The sequence below is a fragment of the Tiliqua scincoides genome, chromosome 3 (genome assembly GCF_035046505.1).
Source record: "Tiliqua scincoides isolate rTilSci1 chromosome 3, rTilSci1.hap2, whole genome shotgun sequence".
Taxonomy (NCBI): Eukaryota; Metazoa; Chordata; class Lepidosauria; order Squamata; family Scincidae; genus Tiliqua; species Tiliqua scincoides.
The window spans coordinates 216,939,154-216,965,766 of NC_089823.1; the positions used below are offsets into that span (position 1 = coordinate 216,939,154).

Sequence of the window (26,613 nt, forward strand, 5' to 3'; positions counted from 1 at the left end):
TATTTTTCACATTTTTATACCGCCCTTCCTCTAAGGAGCTCAGGGTGGTATACATAGTTTATCCCCCCCTTCTGTCCTCACAGTAAATTTGTGAGGTAGGTGAGTCTGAGAGATAGTAACTGGCCCAGGGTCACCCAGGAAATTTCAGGGCTAAGTGGTGATTTGAACCAGGTCTATGTTCAACTCCCAAATCACTATACCATCCTGGAGTACTGTGTCCCGTTCTGGTCGCCACATCTCAAAAAGGACATAGTGGAAATGGAAAAGGTGCAAAAGAGAGCGACTAAGATGATTACTGGGCTGGGGCACCTTCCTTATGAGGAAAAGCTATGGCATTTGGGCCTCATCAGCCTAGAAAAGAGGCGCCTGAGGGGGGACATGATTGAGACATACAAAATTATGCAGGGGATGGACAGAGTGGATAGAGAGATGCTCTTTACATTCTCACATAACACCAGAACCAGGGGACATCCACTAAAATTGAATGTTGGGAGGGTTAGGACAGACAAAAGAATTTCTTTAATCAGCGTGTGGTCGGTCTGTGGAACTCCTTTTCGCAGGATGTGGTGACGGCATCTGGCCTGGATGGCTTTAAAAGGGGATTGGACAAGTTTGTGGAGGAAAAATCCATTATGAGTTACAAGCCATGATGTGCATGTGCAACCTCCTGATTTTAGAAATGGGCTATGTCAGAATGCCAATGCAAGGGAGGGCACCAGGATGCAGGTCTCTTGTTATCTGGTGTGCTCCTTGGGGCATTTGGTGGGCCACTGTGAGATACAGGAAGCTGGACTAGATGGGCATATGGCCTGATCCAGTGGGGCTGTTCTTATGTTCTTATGTGCTCAGATCTTCTCACTCCTTAAACTTTTTGCAAAAAACAGCCACTTTGAGGGGGGCGGGAGGGGTTCAGATTGGGATCATATGCTCAGGATGGCAGCCCTCCCCATGCTGTTATCCTGATGAAAAGAGTTCCCCACTCCAAAGTAGCTGTGCCATTAGGGAAAACATATGTGAAAAGTTTGGGTTTTTGAAATACAGTGGGTCTTCTTCATTCATGGATTTGACCCAATGCGGGTTCTGAACCTGCATAAGGAACGACAGAGGATCTCCCAGATGTGACTGGAAGTGCCTTTTCAACACCTCCAGGGAACTTTCTGAGGTCCCAAGAGTCTGTGTGTTCCTTTACCCACGGGAGATCTCTGCAACTGCCCCCACCATAGGATGCGGTGGGTCCCATTTGGTGCCACTGCATTGGTGGGGGAATGAAAGGATTGGGCTATTAAAGAATTAAATTTAGAGACCACACTCCTTGAAAATGTACATATTGCATATACTCCTATACGCATGTTAAATATGACCTGTGGACAACTTCATGCATGTGCAGATCAGTAATCAAGCATACACGCTGCGCAGAATGCAAGCAAATTGAACATAAAGTGTGAATGGGGTTTTTATGATCACAGGACTGGGAACTGTTTTCTGCTTCTCCTTTTTGCGTTACATTTTTCTTTTGGTCCATACCGAAGAAGCGTTGAGAGCTAGCAATTCACAAAGAATGCATTGTGGTTTAAATAACAATAAAGCATCTGGCGCTGACAACAGCAAGAATCAGCAATCGTCTTGCTGGGAATAATATCACATTTTGGAACACATTGCCAGTTAGAGGTGTTTGCACGCTGAATGCAAAAGAGGGCACACACACAATGTTTTTGATCTTTCTATTGACTACTGTGTAAACTGGGAGAGCCATAGATTTACTTTTGCTCTCTTCAGAGATTTCTTTGGCTGCTGTAACAGTCGGTGGAAGATATTTAAACTGTATATTGCAGTGACTGCCTCAGAGATGGAGATGTCTGTGTTGTTCTGCTGAAATATGGTGAATAATTCATGGGTAACTGTTTGTACGTTTGATTTCATCTCATTTTTTTCCTGGCAGCCGAACAATCTCAAATACTCTTGTTATTACAAAAAAGAAAAAAAGGGGGAAAAATAGCTGTGAACGAGACCCAGAAATTGTACGCGAACATTTCCTCATATGTGTTGCTTTTCTTAACAATGCTTGCAAATTTTATACCATGTGGGCTGTGGGGTTTGGTCCCCAGTTGTGTTGGTTGGTTGGTTGGTTGGTAGAGATACTGACAGAATTTCTGAGCCCTGGTACGTGATTTGTATTCAACTCCCTTTCTGGGAGTCATGTAATGTCTGGCTACATGACAACCCTCAGAGCTTTCTCCACTAGTTTCACCTATAGTTTCCCTCTGTCTTCCACCCTGGTCTCCGAAACCAAAAGGTGAGTGAAAACAGCCAGATGCTTGAAGTTGATGCCACTTTCTAGGCCAGTGATTTTCAACCCTGTCAGTCTCATGGCCCACTGACAAGGTACTAAAATTGTCAAGGCACACCATCAGTTGTTTGACAATTGACAAGGTATACCATGCTGTTGGTGGGGGGCTCACATCCCCAATGGTCCTACTAACAAATTACCCTTCCCCAAACTCCCATGGCACACCTGCAGACCATCCACAGCACACCAGTGTACCACGGCACAGTGGATGAAAATGACTGTTCTAGGCTGTTTGGCATCATATGCAAGGGATGGAACATGAGCACATGTTCTGCACTAAGGAGACTCCAAACAATTTCTCATTCTCATAGCTTCCCAACCAGGTATTCAGCATAGAGCAGGGGTGTCCAAAGTTTTTGGCAGGAGGGCCACATCAGCTGTCTGACACTGTGTCGGGGGCCGGGGGGGGGGAAAGAATTAATTTACATTTCAAATTTGAATAAATTTACATAAGTTTACATAAATGAATATATTAAAGACGAACTTATATGAATGAATGAAGGTCTTGCAACAGCTCAAGGCCTATAAAAGGCCTTGCAGAAAGCAAGGCCAGCCTTTCCTTCACTGCCACTGCTGCATCACAGATGTGAAAGAGCAAGCAGTGGAGGGAGCTCTCATCCCACAGCTCACATGAGAGGTCAAACAGTCGCCCTCACACTGAGAGAAGTTGCGTTGGACCAGTGCGGGCTTCAACAAATCTCCAGAGGGCCAGAGGCTCATTGGAGACTGGGGACTCCCTGAGGGCCGCATTGAGAGGCCTCGAGGGCCGCAAGTGGCCCCCGGGCCGGGGTTTGGGCACCCCTGGCATAGAGGCTATGAATGAAGTTTTTAGTTCCAGTTGTGGGAAGGGGATGTGTGTAGCAGTAGCAGCATGAACATGCTGATAGGGAAGATGGAGAAGCGCACAGCCAAGTGATGGTGGCTGAGCACTTTTCAATTGTCTAGGGCTGGAGTGCCCAGACCCCAGCCTGGAGGCCATTTGTGGCCCTCGGGGACCCCAATCCAGCCCGCAGGGAGCCACCAGTCTCTGATGAGCCTCTGGCCCTCTAGAGACTAGCTGCAGCCTGCACTGGCCTGATGCAACTGCTTTCAGCATAACGGTGACTGTTCGTCCTCTCGCATAAGCTGTGGGCCGAGGGCTACCTCCACTGCTTGCTGTTTCATGTTTGTAATGCAGCAGCGGCAGCGAACGAAAGGTTGGTCTTGCTTTGTGCAAGACCTCTTATAGACCTTGAGCTACTACAAGACCATTCATTCATGTAAGTTCCATCTCTAATATATTCATTTATGTAAATTTATTCAAATTTTAAATATTAATTAATTCTTTTTTTTCCCTCGGCCCCCAACACAGTGTCAGAGAGATGATGTGGCCTTCCTGCATAAAGTTTGGAAACCTCTGGTCTAGGGCAACAATTTTCAACTGGTGTGCTGCAAAAAGTCCATAGAGTTTGCCACTGGAGTTTGTAGCACAGAGACTGAAAATTGCTGAAAAACTGTTCTGGATTCTGCAGCTCTGTTTCTAAGGCAACTGACTGTAGTAACAACTTGTCTGTCCCTCTTTCTCTGCTGGTGGAGGAAAAGGGACAGACAATTTGTCACTATAGACAGTTGCCCTCGAAACAGAGTCGTAGAACCCAGAAAAATCTCCTGGAAGCCAAAAGTGACATCACAAGAGGAGAAGACCAAAGCAGTCAGTAAAGATTGTCACTTTTGGGGAGACTGGGAGGGGCTGATCTGGATTGGGATTGTCACGTTTGGGGAGATGGAATTAACACTTTTCCCTGTGCCACCTTCTCAGTAAAAAAATCTCTCCAAAGACTTTTAAACAATAGGGCACTGAAGTTAGGTGGAATACTGGTCACACTCAACATTAAAATTCCTATGCTCTTATCCACAGCCCATCTTCTCACATTATGCAATTCAGCCCCTAGACCAGTGATGGCGAAACTTTTAGAGTCTGAGTGCCCAAACTGCGACACAAAACCCACTTATTTATGGCAAAGTGCCAACACGGCAATTTAACCAGAATACTGAGGTTTTAGTTTAGAAAAAAACAACTCATACACTAACATCTTTTACCTACTATTACTTATAACCTGTAATGAACTTTTCCTCTAGAAATTTGTCCAATCCCTTCTTAAAGGCATCTAGGCAAGTTGTCCTCACTGTTTCCTGTGGCAAAGAGTTCCACAGACTAATTACATGCTGGGTGAAGAAATATTGGCAGGGAGGGGGTGGCTGCAAGATGCTCATTTTCTCAAACAAGACATTTTTTTTTAAAAAGCCCCACCCACAGAAGTGGACTCTAAGGCTGCAATCCTAGCCACTCTTTCCTGGGAGCAAGCCTCATCCACTGTAATGGGGCTTACTTCTGAGTAGACACGCCCAGGCACTTCCTTTAAAGTGGCATGCAGCTTCAGTGCACCTCTCCAGGCTGCCTGGCTTAGTGCTGCATGCCCACAGAGATGGCTCTGAGTGCCCCCTCTGGCACGCGTGCCACAGGTTCGCCACCACTAGTATATCGCCTTCCCTGCCACCTGACTGTCCTTGCCTGAGCTTGCCAGAGTGCTCTTGGGCATGGTGTTGGAATATCCCGGACTATTATTGTCAAGGCCCTGGCTCAGGAGCTGCTCAGGATTTTATGGCCTCCATGCCAACCACCATGGGTCTGTTTCAAATTATTCCTGCCCAGATGCATGCACTCGTTGGTCCTTCTGTTCGCTGCTGAGCAAATGGATGGTGATCAGGGTGTTGTTACTGGGTGTGCTTTTCAGTCATGTGTTAACATGTGCACAGCGTGGAAATGTATTTCATGTGCTGGGGTGCTTTGCAGGGGCCATTGGCACAGCACATTGATTTGCTGGGAAAGGAAGAGGGGTGAGAGGAGCAACCAACAAGCTTTTATTGTGAGGATAGTTTACAAATGCAGGGAAGTGGAATAAAAATAAGGGCAATTCAATTTCTCTTAGCTATTCACACAGCTAGATCCTAAATTTTATCGTTGCTACGTACAGGGAAAGGAAAAAGAAATAGAGGAAATCCTTAAAAGGGGAATAGGGCACATGACTGTCCCTATTTATCCCAGTACAGTGTCTTTTCTAGTAGCTGTTTGCTAGTATTTCTTCTTAGATTTGAGCCTTTGTGGGATAGGGGACCATTTATGTTCAGAGGGACCCCATATCCTCGAATCCCATAGGTGCAGATTCACTTATCTACAGATTGGATCTGCGCACAGAGGGCTTCCCCAGGTCTCCCAATGCCTTATAAGGCATTAAAAACGTCCTTTCTGGTTTTTAAAAAAATGTAAGTCACGTATTTTTGACTCTAAGAGTCAGTCTGAGCCCGGCAGAGTCCATGGATGGATGTGCGTGGCCTCTGCTGGGCTAAGCAGTCCCTCCAGAGGTGAGGGGAACAGAGGGTGGGGGTCAGTATCTGCGATTTCACTTAATTGCAGGGAGTTCTGATCCCTGCCTGTATTTGTTTTTGCCATGCAAATCACTTTGTGAACTTTTTTTTGTTGAGAAGCAGTCTATGAATCTTTGTAGTAATGTTGCAAGCATGGAGGGGGAGAGCAGGACATAGGAAAATTAGAAGGGTTTTCCAGAGAAAACTGGAAGTTTAGTTGGAGAGGGAAAGGAGAAGGGGAGAGGAAAAGTTAGGAAAGCTAAAGAAAAGAAGTGAGAAAGGTTCCTATGGTTTAGGCTGTTGTGGCAAAAGACCATGGCTGAATTATGGTTCTCTGTAGCCTAAACCAAGCAAGGAGTGAGCCTCTCGGTGGGTTGTGGTCACTTTGCTTCCTTGTTGGGAGAGTTAGAACAGACAAAAGAAAATATTTCTTTACTCAGCGTGTGGTTGGTCTGTGGAACTCCTTGCCACAGGATGTGGTGATGGCGTCTGGCCTGGATGCCTTTGAAAGGGGATTGGACAAGTTTCTGGAGAAAAAATCCATGGTTACAAGCCATGATGTGTATGTGCAACCTCCTGATTCTAGAAACGGGCTATGTCAGATGCAAGGGAGGGTACCAGGATGAGGTCTCTTGTTATCTGGTGTGCTCCCTGGGGCATTTGGTGGGCCGCTGTGAGATACAGGAAGCTGGACTAGATGGCCCTATGGCCTGATCCAGTGGGGCTGTTCTTATGTTCTTATGGTGGGAGTTGCTAGTCTTTCCCAGCAAATAGTCCATCTTAACTGGCACAACAGCTGATCAAAGGGAGCCCCCGATGGGCAGCCCAGTTTCTGAGCTGCATTTTGATCCTCCTGCATATACATTCACTCATATGAATGAAAAGTGACAAACATGGAGATGATGCACAGTGCTGCTGCCAGGTTGCTAGAGAAGTGTTTCTCAAACTGTGGGTTGAGACCCACTAGCTGGGTTGTGACCCAATTTCAGGTGGGTCCCCATTCATTTAAGCATTTTATTTTCAATATATTAGACTTGATGCTGCCATGGTGTGTGACTGCATTTGGGGAAATGTTACAGATTGGTACTTTGATCAGGATATTATGCATATGCTTTTAACAATGATGGGACTTACTCCTGGGTAAGTGTGGGTAGGATTACAGACTAGGATCATTAAAAATTTTCCTGCTTGATGATGTCACTTCCAGCCATGACCTCATTTCCGGTCATGACATCACTGACAGATTCTCATTTTTAAAAGCGGGTCCTGGTGCTTAAAGTGTGAGAACCACTGCGCTCGAGGATCTGGAGCAAAGTCCTGCACTGGGTGCCACCTCATGGTGCCATCTGCTGGTCCCTGATGGTACTATAGGCATTATGGTGCCACGACTGCTAAGGGTTTAAGGAGCAGTCTGATACCTGTAATGGGAGTGGGCCCTTGACCAGAGCCCAGGGTGGTCAACTTTTCACACTTCCATTTTCTCAAATGTTCCTGAATAATTTTCCACACATTCGAATTCTGTTTTCTTTGCAGGTTTAATTTTCGGGGCTACCGCTGGGTCAAAGCCATGATACTTGCCATAAAACATGTTAACGATAGACAAGACATTCTTCCAAACATATCACTGGGTTATCAGATCTATGACACGTGCTTCACGATGTCCAAAACCGTTGAAAATTCTTTGGCTTTTCTTACTGGGCAGAACGAAACCACTCCTGTCTTCCGATGTAGCAGTGGTGCTCCTTTGGCTGCAGTCATTGGAGCCGGTGGCTCAACTCTCTCCATTGCCTCCTCAAGAATCCTGGGACTTTATTATTTCCCTCAGGTACTGTAAATCCCATAATGTTATACCTCTAGGGAACAAATAAAATATGCCAGAAATGCTTAATATGTTCATGATATGCATTTGGGGTACATGCAGGAAACATGGTCAATAGAGTCAAGATTGTGGTCTTTACTCCTCAGGGATTAGCCAAGGAGAGAACTGTTTGGTACAGAAAAGAGCAAAGCAGAGATGGGCAATCTAGCATGGTGTGACTTGAGTCAAGAAACAAGTCTTTGCCCCTTAACTAGACTCAACAATGAGTCCTAACAGGCGGACTTTCTGAGTCACTTAGAGAGTTTTGGGGACTCTAAAAGACTCGAGTTCCAAGTCTTTTCCGTAAAAAAAAGTCAGCTGCAGCTCCACAAACAAAAACTGAGCTGCTGGAGGGTGTGTGTGTGTGTGTGTGTGTGTGTGTGTGTGTGTGTGTGTGTGTGTGTATGTGTATGTGTATGTGTATGTGTATGTGTATGTGTATGTGTATGTGTATGTGTATGTGTATGTTGGAGTTCTCATTTAATACTCCCCTGATGTCCCCATCCCATCTGTAAACAAGGCAGGAGGTGGTGGGACAAACTACTTGAGAGTGGGGCCAGAAACAGCAAGAGGGAGGAGGGTCACTCGCAGCAGCTAGGAGGCTTACTTGTATGACCCAATCCTTTGCAGCTCTACTCAGTAGTAGTCCCATTGCGGCCAGTCATTCATTGAGCCTGCTGGAGCCATGCCAGGAGTTTCTCCTGGATGGCTGCCTCCCCCCCCCCCACCTTCTCCCCTCACTCATCCAGGGGAAAAACCTATGCAATGATCATTGATTCCTTCAGAAACGAACGAGAGCCCACTTCCACTCCCCCCCACCTCCTGCTCAATGCAAAACCAAACTATTAACCCTTCCCTGCCTCCTGTCTGGGACTTCCCTGCTGCTTGTCCTGTCTGAATGATGGCCCCATGATGTTTCTCACACTGCAAAAAAAGTAAGCAAGTGTGGGGACTCATTTCCGAGTCAGTGGCCTCAGGCTCTAGTCAGCGTCTGAATCACTGATGCGCCTGACTCGAGTGTACACGAGTCAGCAAAAAACACATGTTTTTGCGACTTCGACTCGAGTCACCAGACTTGAGTTCCCATCCCTGGAGCAAAGTATTATTATTGCCCAAGATGCAGTGGTGCAACTAAGGCATCTGGCTCCTGGGGGCACAAAATTTTTTAGCATTTCCCCATACATCAAAATCAGATTTAATTCATTAATTGAGGCTGCAATCTTAACCACACTTTCCTGAGAGTAAGCCTCATTGAACTAAATAGGACTTACTTCTGAGTAGACCTGGTTAGGATTGTGCCCTAAGTAAATTAAAATATTACAATAAGTATAAGTTTAAAAATTCTAGGGAATCAGTGTTGTGCACAGTTTTAAAGGTTTACTGTTTTGTAAAAAGGGCTGAGTGTGAAAAGAGAATGGGACCCAGGACTGGGAATGTTGCAGGGGATGCCTTGCTCCCAGAGGTGTTACCTGGGCGGAGCCTAAAGAGCACATGCCCCAGGCACTATGCTGGGTGACGCATGACTGCCCCCCAGGCTCACCTCTGGGGAGGGTGCAGCACTGCTGCTTCATGTGACCCATGCCATCTTCTGTGGAGGCTGCAGTTTGCGAAGCTGTAACAGCGAATGCCCTGCCCTCCAGGGAGGACAAAGTGATGGCATCACTGCCCAAGGTGCAGGGGCAGTATGTTATGCCTCTGCTTGCTCCCTCCCAGCTTTGGGAACCCAGTAAGCAGGCTTGCAAAAGGAGTTGGAAGGCAACTGAGAGTTTAAGGAGAAAAAGATTAGTGTATCTTTAAGACCATTCAAGCTTATTGCAGCTTATTATTTACTTTTGGCACCAAAAGTGAGTGATCAGCAATAGCCTGAGTAAGGAAGTGCAGGTGCAATAGAGGGAAAGGGCAGCTGGAATTGGTCCTTGTGGGCACCTTTAGGCAACATGAGACTATCCATGTGGAGAAGGGGGTGATCCCCCCTAAATGGTGCAGAAGTAATAGAAACAAATGGGGGAAAAAGAGCTTACTTACCTTGGAGGCTGCATGCTGCCAAGTCGCTCCGCTGGACTGAGATTCCTAGAAGGCACAGAGATAAGGAGAAGGTGTAAAGGGCAGGAGGTCTGGTCTAGAGGGTAGAGCCTCCGACTGCCTGAAGATAACATCCACAAGGTCGCCAGTTCGAGGCCACCGGCACCGTGCGACCTTGAAGCAGCTGACAAGCTGAGCTATTCCATCTGCTCTGAGCATGGGAGAAGGAGGCCAGAATGTGAAACCAGATCAGAGTGAAACACCTGGACTGTTGTGGTTCTTGAAAGATAGAACCTTCTTTCAATTATAAAAATCCCTACGGGGATTTAATCAGCCTGCCTATGTAAACTGCCTTGAATAAAGTCCTGAATAAAGACCAAGAAAGGCGGTATATAAATACCTGTTTATTATTTATTATTATTATTAAATAGCATGCTTTCACCTGCATTGCAAGAGACATCACGAGATTCAATTAATCCATTTCTGCACATATGCAACAGGGGCCAAATACGTACACTGGTGGGCCGGGCAAAAATGGCTTAAAGCAAGAGCTAAGTAGCTCTAATTATTAGGAGTGTTTAGCGGATTCGCTCTATGCATTCTTAGAAGCAAATGGAGCACTTTTGCTCGTTATTGAATTGGTGATTAAAATAAAGCAGTTGCTTGGTTTTCTTTGGGCCTTATCGATGTGCACCTGCAGAGATGGATAGAGAAACTTATGGGATTGGCTCTAAAAATAGATTAAATAATAGGAGGCTACTGGGAAAGAACTGGACAGGTATGCCTGCAGGATGTTCAGCAGGGGTAGTTGCTGACACCCCTAGCCCCTCCCTTAGCTACTACTAAGTTGTAGTACTTAGTAGCTACTTAGCCACTAGTGCCAGGACGCCACCTGCCATTCCCATTTTCTCCATTGCAGACCATGTCTGGCTTCCCTAAACAGCATGTGTTTAGGTCTTGACCTGAGGCAAAACAGGTACAGTTCCCACAGAAGGTTTGAGGCAGGCTTTAATAGCAGGTATATTAAAATCCAGAAGCTGTCCAGCCAGACTTTCCTTTTCCAGGTGCAGAAGAGCCAAAATGGTCCAGGCCACAACATAAGTTAAAGTGTACTGATGGAAGTAAGAGAGAGAGAGAGAGCTTACATACCAGTGATTTTCAACCTTTTTCATCTCATAGCACACTGAGAAGGTGCTAAAATTGTCATGGCACACCATGAGTTTTTTTTACAATTGACAAGGCGCACCACATGGTGGGGGGGCTCATATCCCCCAGTGGCTCTACTAATAAATGATCCTCCCCCAAACTCCCACAGCTCACCTGGTGACCATTTGTGGCACATCAGTGTGCAACGGCACACTGCGCTTGAAAATAGCTGTTCTAAGGCCTTCCTTTGTCTCTATCGACTTGAGGGTCAGCATAGTGGAGACTTCTAGATAGCATCTGGGCAGATCTTCACAAAAATCAGCTCTCCTCTCCATGCCCCCTTCCAACAAAAACACAGCCACTTCTGTCCTTGTGTTATTATTTTTGATCCCTCTTCTTTTCTTTGGCCTTTCTAACCACTGAGCTTCCTTGCTATTAGGTCCAAGGGCCCCCACCCATTCCATTCCTGCTGGACCCTCATCTTCTGGCTTCTAGCTACATGGCTACCCAAGCACACTGTCTCCATTGCTTATCTGAACCAAGAAAGAAGTGGCAAATTATTGACAGAACAGATAATAAGCAAATGAGCTAGCAATAATTACCTCAATTGTGTACTTTAATTTTTTTCTCCCTTTGTTTTAGGTTGGCTATGCCTCCTCTTCTTCACTTCTCTCGGATAAGTATCAGTTCCCCACCTATCTTCGCACCATCCCGAGTGATGCTATGCAGTCCCTAGGAATGGCAAACTTAGTACACCATTTTGGTTGGAGATGGATCGGAACTATAGCAGCAGACGATGATTATGGCAAATATGGGGTTAAAGCCTTTAAAGAGAAGGTTGAGAATGGATATACCTGCATTGCTTTCTCAGAAACCATTCCTAAAATATATTCCCGGAATAAAATAAAAGAAGTGGTTGGGGTTATAAAAGATAGCAACGCCACTGTCATTGTGGTCTACTCCTCCGACATTGACTTCCATCCTTTAGTGGAAGAGCTGATGATTAGCAACATCACTGGCAAAACCTGGATAGCAAGTGAAGCGTGGGTCACATCAGCCTTAATTGCTAGGCCGGAATATTTTCCACTCCTTGGTGGGGCCATTGGTTTTGGAGTGAAACGGGGTGAAATACCAGGGCTTAAGGAATTTCTCTTAGAGATAGAGCCAGGTAAAAATCCAGATGATGACCTGGCTATTGAATTTTGGCAGTCTGCCTTCAACTGTACTTGGCCCAACAGCAATATATCATACAATACGGACAATCGAAAAAACGTAACAGGCCATGAGAACATAGTTGATTTTTCTTCTGATACCCTCTGCACTGGAAAGGAGAAACTTGAAGATCTGAATAATACCTATCTGGATGTTTCAGAACTTAGAATAACATATAATGTGTATAAGGCTGTATTTGCTGTTGCAACCGGTCTTGATCTACTAGACAAATGTCAACCGCCTGGACCATTTATTCCTGATAAATATTGTGCCAAAATAGATGAGTTTGAGCCCTGGCAGGTATGTACCTATTGAGGAGTGGTTACGTATATTGAAGAAGCTACTGTGATTTTTTTCTATGCGAATAGAAAGGTGAATTTCAAAACAGGGAGCTGGGAGGTGCTGTTAAAGAGGTGTGGTAGACAATTGCCATGAAGGAGTACAAGAGCATTTTCCGCATTCCCCAAGCTGCCCTTGTAGTCCCCACCCTATCATACGTGATCATCATTCAGATTCTTTTGTTACAATTCCTCAGGACACCCATCTGAGAGATATGACCTAGCATAGCAGCTGATCTATAAATCAGACTTGGGTAGACTTGGGTATAGACTTGGGTAGGGTGAGTCTCCGCGGGGGCGCTCCATTACAGAGCTTTGCCCCTGGGCTCTAAACCGGGGCTGGAGTCTATAAATCAGGACTCCCCCAGTTCTGCCTGCCCCCCAGAGACTCACGGGGGTGATAGCGCGGGGGGGCAATAGCCCGCGGGGGTGCGCCATCTCAGAGCTTTGCCCCGGGGGTGGGGCTGCAGAGGTCCGCAGATGGACTTTAAGACCTTTAGAGGCCCTAAGTACTGAAGAGATTATGGTTTTGTCCACACATATGTAACTCAAATAAAAACAATACTAAACCATAAAATAAAATTTTATTTTTTGATATGAAACAAAACTTACAGTAAGATTTATTTATAGTAAATGCATTTATATATAATGCATTTAATATTAAATTAATATAAATTAATATACTTTGGGTTTAGTGATTGTCCTTTCTTTTCCCAGACTTTGTATGGTTAATTTTTTTTTTTTTTTGCCACCATGGTCCATGGCACTGGAAAAAACTCTGTGGCGCTCCCCTTCCCTTGATGCCCTAACCACATGCTTATTTTGCTAAGGGCGCAATCCTAACCAACTTTCCAGCACTGACATAGCTGTGCCAGTGGGGCGTGTGCTGCATCCTGCAGTTAAGGCAGTCATGGAGGCCTCCTCAAGGTAAGGCAGTGTTTGTTCCCTTACTTCGGAGTTGAATTGCCCTTAGCTCGGTGCTGGAACATTGGTTAGGATTGCGCCCTTAGCAAAATAAGCAAGCCAAGAGGCTTGCGCTGTGTCCAGCTCAGGATAGGTGCCCAAAGTGACTCAGCCAGAGCAACTCTGGCCCCGTGGGTCTCTTTGGACTTGCACCACTTCCTGAGGTGGCACAAGTCTGAGAAGAGCGAAGCAGCTTGAAGAATGGGAGTTGGGATCCGGCATAATGGCCAGGTCCCAGCCCCGCCTCCTGCTCCCCACCTGCCTGCCCCCAGGACTGAAAAATAAATAAAAGTGGATTTCGATTAGTACTTGGTCAGCAGTAGCAATGGTTGGAGCCCCTAGCATGCCCCAAAAGGGAGCAGATTCTCTCCCAGCTGTTGCAAAATGAAGGAATGATTGTACAACATGGTGTATTGCAGAGTCCCTTTTGATAATCCCGAGGAGTCAGGTGAGGGTGTAGGGCAGTGGCATCTCCTCCATAGGGGCAGATGAAACTTGAATGAGGAAAGGGGGAAAAATGCATTTAAAGACTTGCCGCACAATCCTAGGAATATCTACTCAGAAGACCCATTGTATTCAGTGGGACTTACTCCCAAGGAAGTTTGCATAGGATTGCAGCCTAAACTGCATTAAATTAATCAGTTAAAGATTCCTGTGTGACTTCGGCTAAGTCACGGACAAATTAATTCTGGTTTTGTTCTGCTTGTCCAATTTCATTGCTTCTCTCTCGTGCCTAGTTTCAAGCTGAGGCTGCCAGCAGTTGTGAGGCAATTTTCAGCCAGTCACACAACTCTACTGAGCCTGACACTGGAGGACATAACAATAAAGAGCCTTGGGTAGGGTTGGCTCTGCTCAAGATACCTCTTGGGTACCACTCTCTTCCAACCGGCTGACGCTATACAGGAAAATCGCCATATTAAGAAGAGGCACAATTCTAGAAAGCAGATTTCTCCATACCTTTGCAATGGCCCTTATCACTAGTTTGACATATACAGTTGGTGTAGAAAGAGAGGCCTGGCCTAGTAGGCTTTTAAATTCAAATTTGTCCTCTGTGTCCTCTCCATCTCACCAAGGAGGTGTTCAAATTTGAGTCCCTTCCCTGCAAGGAGGCCTAAGTGCCAGACACGTCATTCCCTTAATGCTTTGTTATGCTCACAATAACCCTGTGGTTAAGCTGTGGGAAATGCGCTTTTATTAATTCAGAAAGAATTAATATTGAACATGAGTGTTCTTAAAGGAATGATTCGTAAAGCTTTTAGTACCGCAACCCACCTCGTCCTCCGGTGGGTTGCAACGCAATGTCCCCTGTAGCCCACAATGCCTTCTTGGGAGCTCCCAGAGGTCACTTCTAGTATGCACCAGGCCCACAACCCACTCCATTGACCTCTGCAGGCTCCAGAATGCCCAGCACAAGCAACTGGAAGCAACTTCCAGTCAAACTGGAAGTTGTGTCTGCAAACCAGATGTTGGCACTTCCATGGGGCATTCTGAGGTCCACAGAGGTCAACCCAATGAAGTGGGTTGCAGGCGTGGTGCGACCCAGATGTAGCCTCTGAAGAAGGCATTGCAGTGCTATAGGGCACATCCTATTATGACCAGCACATTGGTTAGCGACCCACCAGTGGGTTGCAAGCAACAGTGTGAGAAACATTGTCTTCAATGCTGTCCTATATTTGCCACTCCTCCAGGATTGGCTTGAATGCCTCCAGGAATTAGCATTCATCTCCAGGAAATCATTAAAAGCAATCCTGGAGATTGCTTAATAGTGTGCGGTTGTGAAAAAAGTGTTGGGGGAGTGGGAAGGGGCTTCTTCAGCAATAGCTTCACAGCTACCCTATTCTACACTGAGGTCCTGAGAGAGTTGTGTTCTGTATTGTTGCTTCACACACAATATGGAGACTGTTTTCTGTACACTGCTCATACTAAGCTCTGAGCATGAGCAAAGGCTATAATAAATAGAAATCACACTTGGGGATATGTAAAGTAACACAAAAAAACACACTCCTCTCCAATGTTCATGTTTTCAATCATAATACCATGTGTGTGATCAGGCAAGCAGTGACTCTCAATTGTCATTTGCTAGAATTGGAAAATAATACTTTTGAAAAATACATTACTGGGGGAAGTGTCTGTCAAGGGCTTTTGTTTGGTCTACAGTGGTTATCCAAAAGTGTAAACACACACTTAAAAAAACTGTACATGTGTAATGTACGCATGAACCTCTACAACTGTTGTAGTGATGTATATGATGATATTGGCCCACCAACTCCAAACCTCATCAGCTGCCATTGGAGTTTAGACATGGGATAGGAAAGCAGCATCCCTGTAGGGTGGCATTTGCTTATTTGTGTTGGGTGCATTGTGCTTGCTACCCCTGCTGTGGTAGAGGTTCCAGTAGGGTGTTTGCAGGGATGGGCGAGTCCAGCATGGCTTGAGTCGAGTCACCAGTCTCCACCCCCCAAGACTTGACTTGAAAACGAGTCCTAACAGGTGACTTTCTGAGTCTCCCAGAGCATTTTCAAGACTTAAAAAGACTTGGAGTCACAAGTCTTTCCCTTAAAAAATTTAAAGGGATTTAAATTTAAAGAGTCATTTAGTTATTTGATTTTTCTCTGTAAACCGCTTTGTGAACATTTAGTTGAAAAGCGGTATATAAATACTGTTATTATTATTATTATTAAAAAGCCAGCCGCAGCTCTGCAGAAAAAAAATGAGCTGCTGCTGAGGTGCGTGTGTGTTTCTGAGTTATCTTTAAACTCTCCCCCTGTCCCCAGCCATTCCATCTGTAAACAAAAGCCATGCTGTGAAGGCAGCAGTGCAGAACTCTCAGATCGGTTCCTTCCATATGGTCCCACCCCAGCTATAATGAAATCCACAACTTTACATCATGGGCACAGGTGTAGGGAGGATGCATCTCAGATCAGCAAGGCAGGAGGGGATGGGGAGCAGTGTGAGCAAGCAATCAATGAATGAGCACACAAAGTGTGCATGCCTTCTTTTGTATCACTCCAAGAATTGCTTCCCTTGGCTTCCTCCAGCTTCTCCTGCCCCTCCCTGCTTGCAAAGGTCACCTGTCCCTATGGCCAAAACAGCTCCTCCTCTCCCCCTGAGACACAAAATCATCATGGTCAGGTCAGGATTTGGCAAGGCCAGCGCACTGCAGAGGCTGACACAATGGATAGCCTGAGGGACAAGAGAAGCACCTCCCTCCCTTGTGTTCTGGACATGTGCAGCACTTTTGCAATTTGTTACTCATCCCATGACCTTTTGCAAGCTGATACCCAAACAAAAAAAAATTAACCATTTCCCTCCACCAGCAGTTCTGTCTCTGCCTCCTGACTGAAGGTAGCGTACCCTGTTGCTGGTTGTGCAGACGAATGCCCAGCTTCTGGATCAGTGTACCAGGTCTTTCAGGCAGCATGGAAGTGGCACAACCACATCAGAGGCGCAAGCAGCATGCCCAAGCCGTGCTGGGCAACCTGAGTTGCCTGACTCCATGATGATTCCCGAGTCAGTAGCCCCAAGACTTGAGTGGTTGCCCGAGTCATTGACACATGTGACTCGAGTCTGCATGAGTCAGCGAAAAACACATGTTTCACAACCCGGACTCAAGTCACTTGACTCGAGTTCCCATCCCTGGGTGTTTGCATTTGGAAACCTCTTGGGGCAGAACACCTGCAGTAAGAATTCCGAGAGTGTTAAAGTATAATGCCATATATATTGTGAGGGACATGCAGATTTGTGCAGAATGCTCCCTTTGTGTGCCAAGTGCCCTTTCACCATGGCTCCCATTGCCAAAATTCCCTTTTGAGGATCAGGGAGGTATGTCCGCATGTTTGTGGACCCCCTGACAGGTGCTTGCATACTAGGGTTTATGTGCTGTGATTGGCTGTATCCCGCACTTCGACATTAGGCAGTGGGAGGGGAAGTGGTTAGCAGGTGATGTGTTTTTATGCTGTTTCTGCTCTGTTCTTCCCTATGGGGGTTACTCCTACCTGTGCCAATCTGTTGTTTTTCTGGCAACAGGAATGTGTCCAGCATCTGAAGAGGGATTTGAATATGTTATGTTGATCCCCCCCATGTCACACCCCAACCTTCTCATTTTGGCCTCCTTTGGTAGAATGGCACCAGTCTCTTGGTGGAATTGTGCCAGCATCCAACCTATGTCCAAGTTACAACAGCACAGCATTTTTCTAATGTTTTGTCTGTGGAACATCTATTTGCATGTGGATTTCTATGCCAGCAGGGCTGTCATTGTGCTGGCATATGTGGCAATACATCTCAAAGATAGAATTGCAGCCCAGTCCTAACTCCTTGTGTGGTGAAGCAGTGGTGCCAGTGTAGCATCTGCTGTATCCTGAACGGAGTTTCAGCCCCCAGAGACCTCTTGGGGTAAGGGAACATTTGTTCCCTTGCCCGAAGGTAAGCCGCTACTGGGCTCCCAAGTCTACTGGGACCTGCACCAGCTCCATAGCTGGCACAAGTCTGCATAGACCCATCAAGTTGGATTGAATCTGGGAAGTGGTTTTGATTCGGCTGACACCACTGCTACAGAACCCACCCCCTTCCTGGTCCTGATCCGCCCTCCTTCTACGTGACCCCATTGCTGCCCCATTCCGCCCACTCCCTACATGTTACCCACTGGGGCTGGAAGGCATCCAGAGTTTGCTGCCGCATGCAGCCAGCCACTCACTGCTCAAGGTGGGGACCAGCCCACGCTCCCCAGTGTGTCACCTTTTGCAACAGCTGAAAAGCACTGCACACTGCTGGAATGCTCATTCTGGCAGTGTACGAGCAGCCCAATCGTGAGCTGCCTGGCGCATGGGGCTGCAGTGGCACCGAAAACGGCTGCCACTGCATCCAGTGCGCCCCAGGCAGCCACCACCACCTCCTCAGGAGAAGGGGACTTTTGTCCCCTTCCTCCCGGTAAAGCAAGTAGCCCTGCAACTCAATTCTACGACAGCCTGAGGGTCGGCTGTGAATCAAGAACCTCCGTGTCAGGTGGTGAGCCCAACACAGAGGCTCTGGAACCAGTGGAGCTCTGCTCCACTGGTCTGGCCTCCCTCCCACCCTACTCCCTCCCCCAGCATGCCTGCTCCCTGCCCTCTCCCTTCCCTCCCTCCACCTCCCCCCGCCCTGGAATGCCTTTTCCCTGCATCCCCCTATGCCCCCACCTACTCTCTGCTGCCTGGCAGTCTGCACGACTGCCAAGTGGCAGAGCTCTAGTGCTCTGCCAGTGCTGGGTTAGTGCCAGCCAGTGCTGGGCTAGCATCGGTGCTCCACCAGTGTGGAGCTGAGTAGAATTGGGCCCTGTGCCAATAGGACTGGGCTGTTAATATATGTTAAGAGAATTCAGGATTGCCTATTGCAGCACTAATTTTGATGCCGACCATTTATGGGAGAGCAGTACAGACAGTAGCCGTCTCAGTTATAGCCGACAAGTCTCAGGTGAAAGAGAAAAGTTCATGGAAGGGAGCTCTGGGTGGCTGCCAAGAGGGCAGCTTTTCTTAGCTGTAATGTAGATGTGGCCACAACTGGGGTGGTTTGTTTAGCAGCAACAAGAACTAATGCAAGTGTGGCAGGGTGGGTGGAGAAGAGGCCTTTCCCCTCATAGTTTGTCTAGATTGGAGATTCCCACGCCTGACAAGTGACTGTGGTATGAAGCTTCCAAACTAATAATCTGGCAATCCTAATTCCATCCCATATGCTTGAATCGTTAGCATTGTGAGAGCACTGAGAGTGTGGAATTCAGAGAAGGAATGTCCCCTTTTCACTTGGGAACGTGTGTCACTCATTTCTAGATCAGTCTCAAAGATGCAGCTGTCCTACACAACTCTCTGGCTAAGGCAGGGCAACAGCTGATTTATATTTTGCATCTACATTTTGTTTGATATAATTTAACAATATCACTCAAGGTGACTAACACATATGAAAGCAGAAAACGATATCAAAATCATCAAATAAAACAAACAAACCCAAAGTTCAAAGCATATTATAGTTGCAGCAGAACATCTCACCATCAAGTAGAGCTCAAATCCAACACAGAATGAGTATGATTTTAGCAGCCTCTTGGAGATGGAAAGAAAGAGAGAATCCTGGATCTCCTGAGGAGATCCACAAAGAAGCATGCCAAACAAACCTCCTTTAATGTCAGCATGTGAGCAGGGCCTTGGTAGGAGATCACAATGGGTGGGCAGTTCCATGTGACAGAATTCTGACATCAACAGCCTGATCCAAACTCTGTTGGTGATCCTTCTCAGGCTCCTTGCATCAGCTCCCAAATGTCACAAATGTGCCATAAAGCATGCTTGCGCCAAGTCAGGAGTTGGCTGGGCCAGCATGGAGGCTCATGCCAGCTGTGAAGGACCAGATTCAGCAACTGCACTTGCAGGACATGTTTGTGCCGGGTGGTGCAGGGGATGGGAGAGGGTGGCAGGAGGGCATTCCATGGGTGAGGAGGAAGTGTTTTTGGGTGGGGGAGGCTGGAAGGGGGAAGATCGGGCCCAGGATAGAGGTGGCAGTGCACACCATATCCTAACCTCCTCTCCCAGGCCTTGCAGTCTAACACAGACTGCTCAGATTTGTGCCAGCTAAATAGCTGGTGCATATCTGAGAAGCCTCATAGGGCTGGCTGGGGCTCAACACAGAATTAGGGGGAAAATATCCCCTTACCCCGAGGTGACCTTCAGCCTGCACCAGCACTGGATACAGTGCTGACCACTGTGGTCTGGTTATTCCTGAGCAGGTTAGGACTGTGTCCTAAGGTGTCAAAGACTCACACTGTAAAGGGTTTTGAAAGCGTACCTTGAACTTGACCCAGAAACTGATGGGACATCAGTGTAACTCTTGCAGAACAGGAATAATATGCCCTCAGTGGCCCGCCCCCATCACCAACTTATCCACATCATCCTGCACTAGTAATGTCTATATATCTTTGAATAGGACAGCCCTATTATGCTTACCTTTTGATACCTGCTTTCTTTCACTTTCTGATTCATAGCTAATGTACTACATGAAGAATGAGATGAAATTCACAGTTCTTGATGAGTATGTACACATAGATACCAGCGGAGACGTGTATACTCCTTATGATATAATCAATTGGCAGATGAATGGCACTGATGAAATCGCCTTTGTGAGAGTGGGAACCTTTAACCCTGTTTCGGCAACCAGTCAGGAGTTTTATGTAAATAATGACACCATATACTGGAACACTCCAACGGCAACAGTAAGTGAATGGTTTCTCAGTGCCTGTCTCTAGTCTAGCTGTCTGTGCTATGATGACCGCTGATTTAACATTTATTTTTCCTTTTGCTCTTATGCTTATGGCTGCCCATGTTCATCACTGTTATTGACTCATTAGGAACAAAGCTTTCAAAATTAAAAAAAGTTGAAACTTAACATTGACAGCATTTGGCTGCATTTTCTCATAAGAAACAACTTTCCAGCAGATGTCGGAAGACTGCACACCTACACCACAATCACAAATTATGTCATTGCCACATTGCAAGACTGAAGGCACAATCCTATATACATGTTTACTCAGACGTAAGCCCCATTTTGTTCAGTAGGGCTTACTCCCTAGTAAGTGCATTTAGGAGTGTGTTATACATATTCTATTAGAATAACTGGATGCTATTTTGATGCCACAGAGCAAAATTTCCTTTGGTGCTGAGAACACTAGGCTTTGACTTGGACAACATGGAAAAGAGTGCTCCTAGCTCAATGGCAGAGCATATCCTTTGCATGCAGAAGAGGTCAGGTTCAATCCCCAGCATCTCCAGTTAAAAGACTGGGTAGTGAGTGATGAGATAAACCCCTTTGTGAGTTCCTGCAGAGCCTCTGCACATTAGAACACACTACTGGGCTAGATAGAGCTGGGGTTTGATTTGCTTCAAAGTGACTTAATTTATTGCCCACTCACCTTGTTGCATTGTGAGTGTAAGAACCAGGAGCCTGGAAGGGCACAAATTACTAGAATAGAGACAATTGTTCAGTAGATTCTATCACCCTGCCTTTGTCAGTCCTGTTTGCTTTTTGATATGTGTCTTGCTCAGATCATTTGCATCCCCCCTCAGCAATGCTTTATTTCTTCAGCCTTTTAAGTAACTTCCTGTACTTTTACAGTTTGATCTGCCTGATCTAAGTTCACCTGGGAGAGAGTAGGTTTGCCGCATCCCCTCAGTTCACTTAAGTTCTGCTGCTGTTTGGCTTCAAAGGCTTTCCCAAGATAGACTCTGTCTAAGTCTTGGGTGGTGGCAGTGAGACTACACAGGAAGCCCAGTCTGACCAGAGGAAAGAGTAATGCCGAGAGCAAGAGAGAGAGGGTCATCAATAACCATTAGGCCTGCACCCATTTTGCCCTCCCTTCCTCTTTTCTTCACAAAAGGGTCAAAGACAAGAAGCAGGCACTTTGCCTCCATGGTGTCCTACTTTTGTGCAGATGTTGTGAATGATTGCTCTTTCTATCATTTGCAAGATCTTGCAGTTCAAGTCTGCAAATGGTGGGTTCTGCTGCCAAGAATTTTCATCCCATCATTTCTTCATCATTGTCTTGTCTCCATGCAACAATTGAGCAACCTTTTCTAGAAACACTCCCCCCATTATACTTCTCTTGCATTAGTCTTACCAGACTTACCAAATTCCATTGAATGTCCTGGCATACATGCCATTTCTGAGATTAGGGTGAGTTGGTTGGCGCTCTGTGGAACCTTGCAGAGAACCTCCTTCAGCCAGTCCCATAATGGATGTCCTGGCTACACAATAATGATAGTCATTATTACTATACAATGTAAACTGAACAGATCTGCTTTTTCTCATGGCAAAAACAGGTACATTTTCTTTGTAACAAGGCTGTGGTGTCACTACACAAAACCTCTGGTTCTACCTCTGACTCCACCCAAAGTTGCTTCTGGCTCCCACAGTCCTGCTTTGTAGTAGAAGTATGATCTTTAATTCCCTGGCCTCTGAGCAGCCCGCTTGGAGGCAGGCTGTGCAGCATGGCCTTTCCCAGTTTGAAGAGACACTTGGCCAACAGTCTGAGGCTAAAAGGCAAAGAAGGAAGGCCCATAGCCAGGAAGACAGACCAGGGACAGACTGCACTTGCTCCCAGTGTGGAAGGGATTGTCACTCCCGAATTGGCCTTTTCAGCCACACTAGACGCTGTTCCAGAACCACCTTTCAGAGCGCGATACCATAGTCTTTCGAGACTGAAGGTTGCCAACGGTGCAGTAGTGAGAGTACTGGACTGTGACTGGGGAAGCCCAGGGTTCAAATCCTCACTCAAGCCAGGAAGCTCACTAGATGTGACTTTCAGCCAGTCTCTCTGTCTCAGCATAACCCACCTTTTGGGGTGGTTGTGAGGACAGCATGGGGGAGGGGTAATGCACACTGTCTTGAGCTCCTTGGAGAAAGGCAGGCTAGAAATACAGTAATCCATATGTTCTGTGCCTTTCAGCGTCCACGTTCTGCTTGTAATAACAATTGCCAGCCTGGTTATCGGAAGGGGATCCAGCAAGGAAAGCCGCCATGCTGTTATGACTGTATAAGGTGTGCAGAAGGACAGATAAGTAGCATAACAGGTACAAATGCCTATAAACATTTTAGCCAATACAAGAAAGAATGACTTGAGAGTAGGAGTCACTTAAAGTCAATCAGTATATTTAGTTGATTAATCAAGCCAACGAAAATACTGCAGCTCTAGAAATAAGCTTTAATTATTGTAAGTCACCCTGGAAGCACACATACTACCCCATGACTCAGGGTTCCTCAGGGTTATGTCAAAACACAGTACCTATGGGCAGCTGCTGGAATCTAGGTATCCTGGGGAGCCCACTAGCGAAAACTTCTTCAGAAGTTCAGAAGTTCACAAGAAGGATTGGACTGAGCTTCAGTCAGAGGTTGGCTGGACAAACCTCCAGCCTGAGCACACCTGAGCACACACCTCCAACATAAAGCACAGTCACAGGCCAGCGCAGATTTCCAACAGAGGCTCATTGGAGACTGGGGGCTCCCTATGGGCCGAATTGGGGGTCCCCGGCCTGCAGGCTGCAAATGGCCCACAGACTGGGGTTTGCCCACCCCTGACATAGCCAATCATTACATAAGTGGAATTAACGTCACAGGAAGGAAGCACCTCCTTTCCATGTACTTTACAGAGAAAAACAGTGAAACAAATAGACAAATCCCAAATCTATACACAAGCCTTTCATGCTTGTCGGAGCAAACATGTATTTTGTACTTAGGCATGCACAACCGAGGGTCAGGCCTGGTTAGTACTTGGATGGGTGACCGCCTGGGAATACCAGGTGCTGTAGGCTTATACCACAGCCTTTCGAGACTGAAGGTTGCCAGCCATGCACAACCGAACACAAAATCTCAAGTAACGTTGCAGGTTTGGAGACCATATTCACCAGCAGGCAAATATGTTCCACGCATAGGCTGGAAACAGTCACATAAGGCATCTGCAACAATATGTTACATCTCATGTCCAGTTGGCTCAAACATGAGAACCCCTTTCCTTGCCCCTGTCGTCGTCCCCCCCCCACATGTTCTGCTGATGGACTCATGGGGGCCCTGAGCACTTGGAGTTTGCATCAGAAGCAGTGCCTTTTATTTTTCTTTCTGCTTCTGCATGTGTAATTACCAGGGGTGTCATTGAGGGGGAGCAGAGCTTCAGGACCTCTCCAATAGCAGGAGCAGTGATGTCACCGGCAGGAGGACTTGGGTGCCGCCTCTGAAGCTTTTTCAAGAGGACCTTGGCCAAGGAGAAGCATAGACTCAGCAGGAGACAAACTGAGAAATTAGCCGAGGGGCCTATGTTACTATCTAGAGCAGCATTTCTCAGTATGAGCTTCTTGAAGCCCTTGGGCTCCCCAAGACCATTGTTAACAGTCATTTCCACTGCTAACAATGGTCTTGGGGAGCCCAAGGGTTTCAAGAATCTCATACTGAGAAATGCTGCTCTAGATAGTAACATAGGCCTCTAGGCTAGCTCCAGAGACCAAACTGCTAGACCATTGTCTTTCCCAAGTGCTTCCTGAGAGACAGTATGTAGTTCATGTTAGAGTAAGACTACAATCCAATGCAAACGTACTTGGGTAGAACTTCTACTGAACATAGCGGGACTTCGTTGTGAGTGAACATTCATAGGCTAGCACTCTACCTTTTGTATTTATTCAGGATGTGTTTTTTCCCCCCAATTATTATATTGTTACTTTAAAACTTTTGGAACTCACTCCAAGAGTTTGGGATGAAATAAATTAGATCTTTAAATGAAATACAATAAGTTGCAAGTAGAAATAGGGGGCAGGAGAGGAGAACACTTTAGTGAGTTGAATTATTTTGTTTTAATGCATGTGGTTGTAATAATGCCTGCCTATAAATACAAAAGAGGGACTTGCAAATGTTAAGGAGTTTAAACAAAGGGGCCTCTAGAAGCCAAAAGACACCAATCAATCCTTCAATTTTGCAAAACTACCATTCTTGTCAGTTTTTCAAAAGAGACAAGGGATTGGGGTGGAGATGTGACAAGTGTGTACCAGGCCAAGATAAAAGTATGCCGGGCCCTTTTCTTAATAGCCTTTTAGTGTATGACCAACACTTAATTTTTAACCCAAAAATATGTTGGGTTTTGATTGAGTCTGGAAATAACACTCTCTGATCTGGAAGCCTTGCCCTGGATCCCTGTTGTGTTTAGAAATGGACTACGTCAGAATGCCAAATGCAAGGGAGGGCACCAGGATGCAGGTCTCTTGCTGTCTTGTGTGCTCCTGAGGCATTTGGTGGGGCACTGTAAAATTCAGGAAGCTGGACTAGATGGGCCTATGGCCTGATCCAGCGGGGCTGTTCTTATGTGAGCACTCTTTGTAGGTACACTGTGATGCTTTTTACCTGTTCCAGGTCACTCTTACTGCATGCATTCCATGACTATGGCACTGAAAAATGTTTTCTGGTTGTCTCCTGCCCAGATGCCAGGGAATGTACAGCATGTAAAGAGGATTACTGGTCTAATGAACAACGAAGTGCTTGTGTCCTTAAGGAGGTGGAATTCCTGGCATACGAAGAAGCATTAGGAATTACATTGATTGTTCTTTCTGCTTTTGGCGCTTGCATTGTCCTGTCCGTGACCGGCGTCTATATCAAGTTTAGAAGCACAGCGCTTGTGAAAGCCAATGACAGAGAGCTGAGCTTCCTCATTCAGTTTTCTCTCGTCACAACATTGATGACATCCATCCTTTTTATCGGTAAGCCGGAAGACTGGTCGTGTCAGGCCCGCCAAGTCACACTTGCCTTGGGTTTTAGCGTTTGCCTGGGTTGCGTCTTAGGGAAGACGGTCACACTTTTCCTGACGCACTTGGCCAGAAATTCCAAGGTTGCTGAGAAAGTCCGAATGTCCATGAGGCCCATATTCCAAAAAATCATTGTCCTCAACTCTATCCTGACTGAAGTGGGCATTTGCTGTGCCTACCTCATCCTCAGTCCTCCCCGCATGAACAAAAACACACAGTTCCTCAACGTGAAGATAATTTTTGAATGCGACGAGGGCTCCATCTTGTTCTTGTGTGTGATGTTTGGCTTTGACGCGTTCCTCGCCATCCTGTGTTTCCTCACTGCCTTCATCGCTCGCAAGCTCCCCAACAATTTTAACGAAGCCAAGTTTGTCACCTTTGGAATGCTGGTCTTCTTCATTGTCTGGATCTCCTTCGTCCCAGCTTACTTGAGCACCAGAGGGAAGTTCAAAGTGGCAGTGGAGATCTTTGCAATTTTGGCCTCCAGCTTTGGTTTGCTGGGATGCATATTTGTGCCCAAGTGTTACATTATTTTGCTGAAACCACTGAGGAATACAGAAGAAATTGTGGGTGGCAAAGCAGCCGGCAATGACAAGAGTGCACCGCCCACCTCTGCTTCTTGCGAAGTCACTGGAACTGTCTCCACGGTACTTGAAGATTAGACCTTTGTAGCTTTTGCCTGTCACCGTTTCATTAGTTTGCTGGCACTTTTTCCTCCTCTGTACTGAGAGAAAGCAGATCTCTGGTTCCTATGGAAGTTGCACCGTCTGCTTCTTGGGGAATAGCACAGATAAAGCATATCTAATTGCTTGCTGACAAAATAATGCAAGGCACTCTTTAAGGAGCTTTCTATTTTCATAGTTATTTACATTGGCTTGTATGCAACAATGACTTGTGTGAGCAGAAATGAACTTCTGTTCACATAAGGAGGGAGGTAGTGACCTTTGGCTTCCACCAACTCCTCCGACCTGTAGAATTCCACACTACATCAACTGTCATTCCAGAGGGTACTCTGAATCTTAGGAGTGGCTT

General features: G+C 46.3%; 1 protein-coding gene across 1 annotated transcript in view; it reads left to right on the forward strand.

Moving 5' to 3' along the window:
• Positions 1-26,243, forward strand: part of LOC136645300 (vomeronasal type-2 receptor 1-like) — a 30,681-nt gene extending 4,438 nt beyond the window's left edge. The window contains exons 2-6 of the mRNA XM_066621534.1: positions 7,286-7,577; positions 11,421-12,290; positions 20,292-20,519; positions 22,749-22,872; positions 25,261-26,243. Of these exons, the coding sequence (XP_066477631.1) occupies positions 7,286-7,577; positions 11,421-12,290; positions 20,292-20,519; positions 22,749-22,872; positions 25,261-26,243 (2,497 nt within the window). The remainder of the gene's footprint in view (positions 1-7,285; positions 7,578-11,420; positions 12,291-20,291; positions 20,520-22,748; positions 22,873-25,260) is intronic.
• Positions 26,244-26,613: the final 370 nt, after the last annotated feature.